At 41.2% G+C, this 13,130-nt stretch overlaps 3 protein-coding genes across 3 annotated transcripts; 1 reads left to right on the top strand and 2 right to left on the bottom strand.

Moving 5' to 3' along the window:
• K441DRAFT_558120 (uncharacterized protein) lies at positions 1-426 on the top strand (the record flags this gene model as incomplete). Its single annotated transcript, XM_067643402.1, has 1 exon — positions 1-426. The coding sequence occupies one exon, from the start codon at positions 1-3 to the stop codon at positions 424-426; it is 426 nt and encodes a 141-aa protein (XP_067504606.1).
• Positions 427-9,446: 9,020 nt separating this feature from the next.
• Positions 9,447-9,856, bottom strand: K441DRAFT_659127 (uncharacterized protein; the record flags this gene model as incomplete). The annotated part of the gene is made up of 2 exons (XM_067648469.1): positions 9,447-9,689; positions 9,763-9,856. A coding segment is annotated over one exon (243 nt), but the record flags the coding sequence as incomplete, so codon positions are not given.
• A 1,618-nt stretch (positions 9,857-11,474) lies between these two features.
• Positions 11,475-12,690, bottom strand: K441DRAFT_518178 (zincin; the record flags this gene model as incomplete). Its single annotated transcript, XM_067642125.1, has 4 exons — positions 11,475-11,611; positions 11,758-12,041; positions 12,119-12,568; positions 12,617-12,690. Coding segments are annotated over 4 exons (945 nt in total), but the record flags the coding sequence as incomplete, so codon positions are not given.
• Between the last annotated feature and the right edge of the window lie 440 nt (positions 12,691-13,130).

The raw sequence follows: 13,130 nt of genomic DNA, 5'->3' as shown, positions 1-13,130 counted from the left end.
ATGACAGCCGGGTCGTCTTGGTTTAGGGTATTATATATCAGAGCCGCCTTTACATACACCAAACATGTATTCCCCAGACGCAAACCCCCCAGCTTTATAAACCCATTCCAGCAGAACGCCGTGCTCGAGGGCCATGGCAATCTGGTCGACGCGGTGGCCTTCTCCCACGACTCTGCCCGGTTGGCGTCGGCGTCGTGGAACAAGACGGTCAAGATCTGGGATGCGAGCAGCGGCGACTGCCTGCAGACGCTCGAGATTGGCAAGGCACTCGCCAAGATATCATTCGATGGCACTAGCTCATATCTTCGTACTGAAATTGGCACTATCGATATCAACGCGTCGTCAGCCCTAAATACGACACCGAGTGTTATAGATCCTCAAAATCCTCGATACCGAGGTAGGGCTTTGAGTCCAGACGGAGCGTGATAACATGCAACTTAGAGAACTTGTTGTGGCTACCCTTAGAACGTACTAGTCCTAGAGCTCCAGCTAGGTAATCAGTGTTGTTTTCAATAACGCAATAAGGCTTCAATCAATATTGAGAACGCTTGTCAATAATGCTTAGTATTAACCGTATTACGCTTTAAACTCTATCTTAAGCTTATCCTTCGCAATACCACTTAATATTAATAACCCTTATTAATAATGCTTGGTATTAATCGTGCTTAGTTGCTGGGTTAATAAGTGCCATATCGTATACGGGCACGTGACGGTGCCAGAGCGTGTCTTCCGTTATGTTCTGCTATATTCTGCTAGGGTTCTGCCATATTCTGCTATATCGTTGCAGTATAGGGTTCTGCCGGCTTTGTTCGTTAAATTAACTAATTAGGATTTTCCATCCTCAGGATGGAAAATCGCCATAGGCTTGGTTAAGGGCGGTAAGCGAAACTGTTAGACTACGCTCAGCCTACGTATATATAATATATATGCAATTTAAATAAAATAGAAAATGCACAGTTATTAATCTTAAATTGTAAATATTCTAGCGTATATATTAGGTATATGCAGAGTATATATAAGGCATATATAAATACTTTTTTAATATAAAATTTAAAGTATTTAAAAAGATTATAAGCCATATGTAAGAGGCCAGTCTGACCGGAACGTATGACTATCTAATCGACAGTGTAGAATAAGAGTCACAGGTAAGTAGAAGATAAGTCGAGGTAGAACGAGCTTCACGTAATGAAGGACAAATGCTTTCTGACCTCTTCTATTCAGAGACTAATCGCTGGTTCTCCTCTAGAGGAGAACCAGCTCCCTATATGATCCTTCTAAGACGCTAGCAAAACCCTTCGCCTCTTATCTGTCTGACCGTGTCTTCTGGGACATAGATGGAATATAGATAAAACCTCCTACTATCTCATCTGATAAGTACCTTCTGGGGGATTCTGTTACACCATATATATAATCTATTAACTTATACTACCCTTTATAGTATTACTTTTATATTTTATATAAGGTAGGCTACGCTATAGTATCTAAGTATATATATATAAGAGATCTTTTAGCCCCTTACTTAGGCTTACAGCCCTTCCCTCCTTATTAGTTTATCTCTATATAAGGCTATTACTATACTCCTTACTATATCGTCCTCTTTTATTAACTCTTTTATAACTTATACTTAGTTTATTTATTCCCTACTACACCACCTCGTCAATTCCGGTTGTTAGCGCCTTACTAGTGACGCCTCTCGGGCGGAAATCCTCATATAGATTAGTATGAGTTTCCCTGTCTTGGCAGTAAGCTTCGAAAGACCTTAATATCAAAAATTTATGAAGCTTTTTAAAACGAATAATTGTATAGTAGATTACCTATATACGAATATTTCTGAAGTTACAGTAGCTAAATGTCACGGGACGGGGCAGTGGCTATAAGATATATGTATTCAAGGAGTCTACAAGACGTTACGCGATCGATTGTAAGGGTCAAGGGCGTAAGGAGGTGATATACCTACGCGTAGCTGACATAAGCTATACGCGAGGTGTACGCAAGAGCACGGGGCTCTCCTATGGAGGCCCCTGCGGTGGGGTTCCGTAATACTACCCCCCCTCCTATAGAGGCGGAGCTCCGGCGACGCTGTGGTTACTATATATATATAGAAGGGACACTTAGGGTATAGAAAAGAAGAAAGGGGGGTATTGCTAAAGGCTTAAAACAACGTTATATAATAAGGCTTAGCATCTAAGAATCCAACTAATTAGATAACTTTAACCGCCGGTTAAAGTTCCTAGACATCTTAACGATATTCCGGTTATGTAATTGCACTTTACCATAATCTAACGGCAATCTAACGGTAATTTGCCCCTACGTGGTAATATATAACGGTTTAACTCTATAAGGGCTCCCATAGAGGATTAGGTATAAAATCTCTACTTAGGCCCGGTTTCTGTGGGTTCGCGTAGTAAAAGTCGCTAATTAGATCCTTTGCATTTTCGAAGTCTTCCTATAGTTGCCATTCTAGCTAATCTATGTCGAATCCTGTGTATATAGCTCTGTAGTAGAGCCATCGTCCTCTACCTTTGCTAAAGTATTTAGAGTTAATAATTTGTTTAACGGTCCACTTCTCGTAGTTCTTATTTTTGTTCTTATCTCGGATTAGTACTAGTGGGGGTTTAGGCTATATCTGCCCCGGTAAGGGGTTAGGCTAGTAAAGGTATAGTAGCTATAGGTAAAATACAGGCTATATCCCGCGGGTGGCTAGGGTAGGTAGGAGCTCTAGCTTGTATGCGGCTCCCCTATTAATGACTTATTTAATTAGGTAGAGGCTAAGGTTCTTATAATTAAGTGACTTTATAGGCCTTTATATAGAGATATTGCGTATATCTAGCTATACCTAGTCGCCAACACGTATCTCTAGTGGTGGCGTTTTATAACGGTTGGCGAAGTAAGCCTACTTTGCTTAAGCCTAGGCTATTTCTCCCTTATAGTAGTCGAGTAGATTTTTTATACGGTCTGCATGCTAGTCGGTAAGTAGCATCTTAAGGCGTTTTCTATATGGCAGTTTCTTATTAATAGGTTCTGGTAGTTCTATGCTGGATTGGGGGTAATATCCCTTGTTCGCGAAGAACGGGGTAAGTCCTATAGTAGTTAAGACGTAGTTATTCGCTATAAATTTACCTAGTAGGAGGTAATCTACCTAGTTATCTTAACTATAGGCGACTACCTATTATAGGTACGCTTTTATGCTAGCATTAGCGTTTTCCGGTTACCTAGCAGTTTTATAGTAGAAGAATATAGACATCTTAACGGAGATACTAAAGCGTTGGCAGATTTGTCTCTATACATTAGAGCCAAATTATATACCTTAGTCGGACGTAATTAAGTTAGGTAACCTATATAATCAATAGATTTTGCGAAGGAAGGCGTTAGTGACGTTGCTAACGGCTACGCCTTTAGTTGGGACGTAGTGGCGCTCTTTTATAAGTCGGCATATTATTATAAGGATGTTCTTATAGGTACGGCCATATCGCTTATAGGGTGGTAGGTTAATAACAAAATCTATAGCGATATCTGCCTATCGTCGTATAGGTACTGGTAGAGGGTGCAGTAATCCTTGGTACTTTATATTAAAGGCCTTAGCGCGCTTATAACCGTAGCAGGCGCCTATAAAGCATTTAACTAAGTCTATTATTTTAGGCTAGAAGTAGTATCGGCTAAGAAGCTTATAGGTTCCTTTTTTACCTGGGTGGCCGCTTAATCGGAGGTTATAGGCCATTTGGATTAGTTGCTGTTGTAAATTTTCTAAGTTAGGGATAAATAGACGGCCTTTATAATAGAGCCTGTTCTCTTTTACTTTTAAGGCTGCCATATTAATCTAGCCTAAGCTTTAGAGTTTAGTCGGTAGCGTACGGGCGCTAGCGGTCTTTACGGTAATAAGTTAATATAGTAATAGGTTAACAGAGGTGTTATATGCCGTGGTAATAAGCTTATTAATTTTAAAAGGTAATTCTAGTTCTGTAGTGTAGAGCTAAGGTATAGTTAGCTTTATTGTAGGTAGTATACCTAGGGCCAAATTCCGTGCTTTTAGAATTATTTATTATTGGAACTAGTTATAGGGGTTATCTTTAGACTAAGGAAGGTCTTATAAGCGGCGTGTTAGGCTATTAGGCTTAGTACCTTATACTNCTNGCCTATATANNATTTTNAAGTTAAAACTAGAGAGGAACTCGTTCTAGCGTGCTTAGCGTTAGTTTAGCTATTTTATAGTTATAAAGTACTTAAGGTTGCGATGATCCGTAAGGACTTTAGTTAGCTAGTTAAGTTCTGCTAAGAAAAGTTCCGGTTAGAATTCCTTAAATGCTTATATAATTACGAGAAGTTCCTTATTATAGATCTCGTAGTTATATTCTTATAGTATAAGCTTAAACGAATAGAATGCGACTAGGTAGAGGAGATTGTTATTGCCTATTTAAGAGAGGACGCTTGTGTTAACGTGGTTTAAGGAGTTAGTCTTAAGATAGAGTTGTCGTCCTGGTATAAAGTGAGCTAGGATAGGTGCTTTAGTAAAAGTATCTTTAAGGTCTTAAAATGCCTTCTTATATTTAGGCGTCTAGATAAAACGTAGATATGTTTTTCTTCCTTTTATAGAAAGGCCCTTTGTTTATATTATTGCTATAAGTAGTGCTATAACACCTAAGAAGTTATATATAAATTTTTAATAGAAGTTAGCGAAACCGAGGAAAGCTTATACGTCTTTAATGCAGTTAGGGGTTTGCTATTTAGTAATTATATATACCTTCTTAGGGTCTATACGGACACCCTTAGTAGTAACAATTAGTTTAAGGTATTTTACTTCTATAACTAAGAATTCGTACTTTTTTAAATTAATATAAAGTCCTGCGTCCCTAAGGCGCTGTAGAACCTTTTAAACGTGCTTAGTATACTTAGAAGGGTTATTGCTATAAATAAGTATATTGTCCAGGTACGTAGAGCAGAAGTCGTTAAGGTAGTCCCGTAAGGCGTTATTAATATAGCTTTAGAAGCTGCCTGGGCCGTTGCATACGCTAAAGGGCATAATGGTATATTTAAATTAGCTAAAGCGCGATATAAATGCGGTTTTCTATTCGTCACCTTCTCGTATTTAGAGGCGGTTAAAGGCGGCGATAATATTAAGCTTAGTATAGATTTTGGCTTAGCTAAGCCGCTTAAGAGTCTTATGTATAAGTGGTACGGGGTATTAGTTCTTAATTGTAATAGCGTTAAGTCCTCTATAGTTAACGTAGAATTAAATACCTTCTCCTAGCTTCTTAGTAAGGAGAATGGGGGCGGTTGCTAGGGATATGCTGGGGCAAATAAACCCTTTATTAAGGTGTTTGTTGATATACTTTTTAATAACTAAAAGTTCATCTTTTAATATTAGGTAGGGTCTCTTATAGGGTGGCATTTTTCCTTATTTAATATTAATAGTATAGTTATTAGGTTAATATAGGGGGAGTATATCTACGCTCTTTTATAAGTACACGTTAATAAAGTTATAGTACCTCTTAGGGAGGAGCTTGCGGAGTTTCTTATTAGTAAGTCCTTTTTTAAGCTTTATAAACTTTTTAAAGTCTAAAGGTAAAAGTCCGTAGAGTTCTGTGGGGGCATCGTTTTTTAGGAGGTTAACTATATCTATCCTATTACTATAGAGGACGTAGTCCTATTCTTTATTAAGCTTATATAGTTGTAATTAAAAGGCTGCGGTAACGGTCTAGCCTTTCCTATATGCTATACGGTAGAAGGCCGCGGCACTTACGTAGTAGCAGTTAATCGTAGGTAGGGTAATAAGGGGTTCCTTAGGTTGGTATCCTAGGGAGTAAATAGAGGCAGCTAGGCCATGTCTTAAGTAGGTCTCTCTACAGTATTTAGAGTTAAAGGTTACTTCTCTCTTTTTCTAGTTAATGGCGGGGTTATATTATTTAAGCTAGTTCATTCTAAGGATAATAGGGTAGTTAGTAAGTGGTGTAATATAGGCCTAAAGTTCTTCCTGGTGCCTATTTATATCTAAGTAGAGTTATACTATATAGGTAATCTTCTATACGGTATAACTACTATCGGTAAGTTATAGGGCGCGGGCTTTGGTAAGGGGTAAGGTAGGTAGGTTATAAGTATATACAAATTAGATATCTATAAATTTATTAGTAGCTCCGCAATTAATTATAGAACGGCTTTTATATTGTTTTTTAGTAGTAGTTCCTATTATAGGTAAAACTATCTATTTCCGTTTATTTATCTTTACTAAGTTATTTATTAAGCAGGCTAATATATAGATCCCCTTATTATTAGGGCGTCCTAACCTATAACTTAGGGCTAGGACTTAGCGTTTTCCGTTTTCGTATCCGACTCTACCACTATTGCTACGTCTTTATCTTGTACGGTAGTGGTATGTAGCGACGTATTTAGTGTTTAAGGTACTAGGTTAGGTATTAGGCGGCGGCTGCTAAACCTAGCTATTAAGCAGTTTAGGCTATAGCTATAACAGCCTTCTTAACAATATTTATAGCAACGCTTTAGCTTTTAGAGTAGCTTATATTTTCCGTCTAGTAGCTTCTACAAGAAGGTTAGTATAGAAAGGTTAATATTAAGACTAGTAGTGTTGCTTAGGGTAGTAGGCGTCGGTAGTTTAGTAGGTCTGGAGGGCTTTTATAAGAAGGTCTTTAGGTAGGGGTTTACAGTAGCGATCTGATTTAGTTATCGTTTAATCTTCTATATAGCTGTTACTATATTATAAACATTATTGTAGTTATGGCTGGCGGCTGCGTAACTAAGGCAATAAGTGACTTTTTTAAGGAGATCTTTCTAGTCTTTAGTATTGTCTTAGGTGAGGGCTCCGGTATATTCCTAGAATTTAATATAGAACTTATTAAATAATTTAGTGGGGCTTATCTTTAGGGTACGTAGTTTAGCTTAGTTAGTAGCTAGTAGGTCGTAGTTACAGTATATTAGGTTAAGATTATTAAGGACTTTTTAGTGGGACTACTACTTCTAGGGGCCATTAGTCTCCTATTAGGCGAAAAGTCTGTTAAATAGTGTACCCTTTATTCGCCCAATAATATAGCTAATCTTAGTATCTTCTGTAGGAAAAAGGCAGGCGCTCTAAGTTAGTTTTTCGCGGATTTGCATCTTCTAATAGCTATATTCTTTACGGTCTCCCTAAAAAACTAGGGGATTAGAGTAATATACATTAGACCCTACGGTAGCAGCTTAGGTTTAGTTGTTATAGCTTTTATTATTACTTTAGTAGGGGTTCCCGTTAGGTAAGGCTGCTTAGCGCTAACCCTCTATTAAGTGTTAAGTAGGTAAAGTTGCCGGGGGCGTAGAGACTTAAGTGGCGTTATATATAGTAGAGAGGTATCTAGCGTTGTTATAAATATGCTTATTAAGCTAAGATTATAGGTATTTAATTATACCTTCTCTTTTAGTAACTGTAGCAATAAGTGCAATCTCAGCCTTCTTTAATTGTTAGACGTCGCGTTTAGACATATAAAGGTTATCTTTAGTTTCTTAACGCGTGTTATTAGCGAGCGCCTCGCGAGCTTATAGGTCTTGGATAATATCGCGATTTTAGGCAGCATGTATCTCGGCTCGTATAAGCTTTAGGTGGTAGTTCTATAGAAGGCGGTAGTATTTATTAGGTTCTCGTGCTACCATTTTTGCGAATGTCTTAGCGTCTCGTATTTTAATTTTAATGGGTAATAGCCCTTTTACTTGCTTGTCCGTAGTTATATAGTTAATAAAAGATAAGATATTGTTAGTGTCCCTCTCCTTAGGGGTTAAGGCTAGGGCTAATAAATTAAATTCTCCTGGGATTGATTGGCGTTGTAGGTTAAGTGTAGGTATTGGATTGTTCTTTAGGTTTAATATAGTGGCTAGTAAGGAATATTATCTTACTATTGTGGGTTCCTTAAAAGTATAAAGTAAGGTAACTCGTAGGCACGCTACTTCTGGCAGCACCTATAGTATTGCAGAGACGTAGAATTGGTCGTAGGCTAGGTGTCGGTAGTAAAAAGGCGTAACGTAATGTTATGGGACGGGGCAGTGGCTATAAGACGTATATATTCGAGGAGTCTACAAGACGTTACGCGATCGATCGTAAGGGTCGAGGGCGTAAGGAGGTGATATACCTACGCGTAGCTGACATAAGCTGTACGCGAGGTGTACGCGAGAGCACGGGGCTCTCCTATGGAGGCCCCTGCGGTGGGGTTCCGTGACACTAAATAAGTGTTAAAATTAACGCTTAGCAATTAAACAAGTGTCTAAATGTCTCCTCCAAGCTCCTAATCGTCCTTTAAGCTTTCTACTATCCTCTACCACTTAGTAGGTCCCCCTTCTGCTTCAATTACTACCTAAAGGCGTGCAGGTATAGAAGTAACTAGATCCTCAAAGTAGCAGGCCTTTAGATTCTCCCATTTAGATTCAATAGCTGCTTGCATTGCTTCTTTTGTTAACAGGCGAGGCTTCCGCTTAGCTAATTAAGTCTTCATTAAATTCTAAACAGCCTTAATTAGGTTAAGATCTGGGCTGTTTACTAGCTACTAAAGTAACTTAATATTATCTTCCTAGAACTTAGCGGTGGTAATACAAGCTCTATAATAGGGAGCTCCGTCTATTTATATAATTATTAGGGTACTTTTAAATTCGTAATTAGGGAAATATACACTATATTTAGCGTTATAGAAGTTATAGAATTTTTTAAGCTTTAGATATATATGATCCAGGAAGCCCTGCGCCGTAATATTGCCCTATTCTTCCTTATTCCAAAATAGTAGAGGCCCTTTTTCTACACCGCAGAATGCAGCCTATACTATTGTATAAGGTATATTAGTAAACTTAGGACGGAGGCAGTTAGGAAGAAATCGTTTATTAGGTCTTCTAATAACATAGAGCCGCTAGTGCCCACCATAATATATAGCTGCCTTATCTATCCACATAACTCTCTACTAATCCTCTTTTTAGAAGTAACGGTAAGCTAATATAAATGCTAACCGGGCGTAATAGTAAGCTATAGTAAGCTAGGGCTTTATATAAGCAACATAGCGTCAAAAGCCCTCCTTTTTAAGATATTAGGCGACTATAGAGTCGGAACAAGGGACTCCTACATAGAAGGAAAGCTTTAAGTAGGTAAGGCGACGCGCCTAAGTATCTAACTCTAGGAAATCAACCAGTTAACGCCGAATTGGCGAGCCGTATACAAGAGCATTGCAATAGCCACCACGTATCGGGGTCTGTGCTTTATTAACAATATAGTGGACAGTAGAATATAGTTGCTTAACTAATACAGCAATGCGAGAGATAGGTTCTTAAAGGTAGCAATAGAGGCCTTTAATTGTGCATCTTAGGGAGTAAGGAACAAGCGCTCGAGCGTTACTTTTCTAAAGCCGTTGGCGACGTTAAATACGTTCTATAGCTCGCTCCTCCCGCTCCTGTTCCTCGCGTCTCTCCCATCTATTAAGACAAGCAATTGCTCAGCAAATGCGACGGCTCGGCATTAGAGTAGAAGAACTAGATATAGCAGAGCGAGTAAAGGGAGTATTTAGCACAGTTATATTACTAGGTAAGAAAGGAGTAAATAAGCTAAAGAAGCTTCTAAAGCTAGGAAGGCGCAGTAGAGCTCCAGGAGGATTAGGTAAAGTAGGTTCTGGAGTTCCTTCTATACCGGAAGGATCGTACCTAGGAGATAGCATAGTGGATACCTTTAAGGATAGAATCTTAAAGATTTTAGTTAGAACTTGTTGTAGGAATATGCAAATTTAGTATAAAAAGTGGTAAGAATGGTATTAACTTATAACAGGCGCAGATAAACATCTTTATACTTAAATCTGTAGAGCTATCTAAAGTCCCTTACGATCGCGCTAAGACTTAATATTTACCCAAAACTTAGAAACCTTATCTAGACCACCGCTATCAATATCCGTCTTAACAGCGTGATTAATATATCTGGGGCCTATTTCTAACTTCTGTAAAGTTACTAAGGATGAAAGCAAGCTATTTTTAAACTGATTACCACCAGAAAGGTTATTTGGACGTAAGAGCTGGCAATTATTATGATAGAGGCTTGAGGAAGGTCGTAATAGAGGCTTAAGGAAGGTCGTGATAGAGGCTTGAGGAAGGTCGTGATAGAGACTTAAGGAAGGTCGTGATAGAGACTTAAGGAAGGTCGTGATAGAGGCTTAAGGAAGTTGAGAATTGTCACAAACAACGCGTCGGCGGCTTAGAAGAGGGGTAGGAAACTAGAAGACGTGTTGTTAATTAGTACACTTCCTGAGTCAGGTTCCTTACCGCGTGGAGCTTACCAATACACCTGATTACGATGCGGCTGGCAGAGGCATCAAAAAGCTTCAAATTGACTGTCAGGTGAGGTTGTTCGGCAGTCTCTTTCTGATATTCAGCTGCCAAGCCGGATAGACTGAATTCGTGTTAGTTGGTGGCTTAATTAAAAGCGCTAACAACCGGAATTGACGAGAGGGTGTATATACCTAAGTAATATACCTTATAATATATTATATATACTTAGTATATGCTTAGCATATACTACTACTAACAGGCCGTTTAATATCGGTGCCTTATAATTATATATATGCATATACTTAGTATATATACTGCATATTTCATATATACGGTCGCTAAGGATAAATTATGGCTACTAACGCGCGTTCTGTATGTGTAAAAGTTAAGTACCGCCGACCTTTTCCCGGTAGCTCCATTGGTGACCACGCTTAGCTTTCGCTGACCATCGGCAACCACGTTTAACTTTCTTCGGACCACGCTTAGCTGCACCCCCGTTCGGACCACGTTGAACTTTTGGACCACGCCGAGTTTTTTGCGGACCACGCCGAGCTGTGAGCCCCAGACTCGCAAAGAGCATCTTGCGGGTTCGACCGCTCGAACAGCGCCGAAAGAAATGTTTCAAGGAAACTGGATCGACGACCAAGTCAGAAAATCCCTCTTCCAGAATACCGAACAGTCTTGCTTCAAGAATATTACGGTCAGGCACGCTTCTCGGTAGCACCATGAGAATAGAATGAGTATGGGAAGCAAGAAGAGCAGTGATGGGAAGGGTAAGGCAATGGTCCGATGCATCGATTGAAAGAATCCATACGGGCAATCGTCTCTAACACTGTCAAAATCCAGAGTTGAGGCATGCTACTTGGGAATAACAGCAGGGTGGAGAAGCGAGCTAAGGGAAAACGGTACACCGGTACAGGAATTATTTTATTCGCAGGGGAAGCAGCGCCGCGAGATATCTGTCCTGAGATTCAACACTGGGATTCGATCAAACCACCGGGCATTAAATTTCGTAAGAGCAGCAGCACACAAGAAACCACAGCAAATGCAATATAACAACATTCTCTACCCTCTCATTCTCAAGACCCCGCTATCCACACCGGTCCATCCACATCCTTACCCTCTACCACCCCCCTAGGATCTAAAATCTAAAAAGCCCAGAACATAGCCTGAGCCTGCCACCCATCACGCTCATACAGAACTCTCCCATCATCTCTATACACATTCCACCTCTCGCCACTCTTCTCCGCGAACCCGACGCGCGTGTACAGCGGCGACCTGCCCGCGTCCTCGGCCAGGTTCCATTTCACGATGGCGCGGACGTGCGCACCGCTTCCGAACGTCGCTGTGGCACATAATGAATGTCAGCCATCTCCTAGCACGTCGCCATTCATTACCTAGCATAATGAAGAGGAAAGAAAGAGAGAGGATAAAAGAGAGAGGATAAATGAGAGAGGGGAAGAGGGAAGGGAGGAGTGAAAAAGTGAGTACCTTCCCCGCCATTCTCCCACCACGTATAATCGTCATTCGACACCTCCACGTAATCATCCGGCTCCTGCCCATCGTTATTTCCGAAGTTCACATAGTACGCGAGTCCGCTAGCGCGCTGGTTGCCTCGCACGCGATTCACGAGGTAGACGCCATCTTGCGTGCTGCGCACGATGCCTTCCTTGGGGTAGCAGCGCATCACGAATGTCTTGTCGAGGTTCGACAGAACGCGGTTCCAGCCTGCGGAGGAGCCGTCGAGCGTAAGCTCAGGTGGGTATGGGTATTGCCTTTTTGTTCTGTTAGTGTCTGTACCGGGTGGGATATCTGGATTGAGCAGAGTTGGGGAGGGGGGAGCAAGGTTTACATGATGGAAGTCTTATCCCAGTTCGAGTTCAGAGTATTCGCCTGCTCGGCCTTCGCGAAGACATTACCATCAACCTTGGCCTGGTCCCAGCCACTGGTTCGCAGGTAGTACTCGTAGACCGCGGGCTTGTTCCATGGGATATCGACTACTGGTGACGCCTGCTCGTGGATACATCCAATAGCGTGGCCGAATTCGTGGATCACGGTTCGGCTGAACTCCTCATCTGAGGTCTCGTCGTCGAACCAGCCGAAGTTCATGGTCGGTTCGCTCTGTGGGATTGTCTTCGCGCCCGTGCCGATGTAGGACCAGGAACCAGCGCCGGAGGTGAACGAAACGCGGATATCAGAGTCTCCGGGAGCGTCTCGGTCCATGAATTTGAAGGTCAGGTTGGCGTAGAGGGACCACTCGTTTACGTATTGAATGACCTTGCTGCGAACGAAGTCGCTTTGGCTGATGACATTGTTAGCTGGAGAGAGGAGATATGAGGGAGGGACATACCCCCACATGTTGACAATGAGCTCGGAGCCATTGGGCCACAAACTTCTGTTGTCAAGCGCAAGACGATCCTCACCACCTGGGTTATCTGCCGATGGTGGAGCGGCTCCGAGTTGAACACAAGAGTGAAAGTTGGCAAGAGTGTCGACTGCAGCCATTTTGAATGTCGGGGGTTGAGCAAAGAGTGGGGTCTGTTGGATCTGATTTTCTTGAAGGAAGAGATGAAGATGTTGAGTTGATGAGCTGGTGTTGAGGGTACTAGTCTCCCTTATATATTCAATGGAAGAGCAATGACGGTCAATTCGAGGCATGCCAGAAGTAGTTGATCCATGTTTGCATACCTTGGAAAGCCCTTCTATCGTAGTACTGGGCGCCAGCTGATGCTCCTTTCACCGTGCCAAAGCCGTCCCGGAAGTGCATTGACAGCACAAAATACAGCAAAAGTGGCCTTCAACCAGTTGCAAATGGCGGGATACCTGCGGTGACTGGGGATCTCAGCTGCAAACATCGAAGTGTG

The sequence above is a fragment of the Cenococcum geophilum genome (assembly GCF_001692895.1).
Source record: "Cenococcum geophilum 1.58 unplaced genomic scaffold K441scaffold_18, whole genome shotgun sequence".
In the NCBI taxonomy this organism is placed as follows: domain Eukaryota; kingdom Fungi; phylum Ascomycota; class Dothideomycetes; order Gloniales; family Gloniaceae; genus Cenococcum; species Cenococcum geophilum.
Note: the sequence above shows the minus strand (reverse complement) of the source record. Positions and strands in the feature narration are given on the sequence as shown.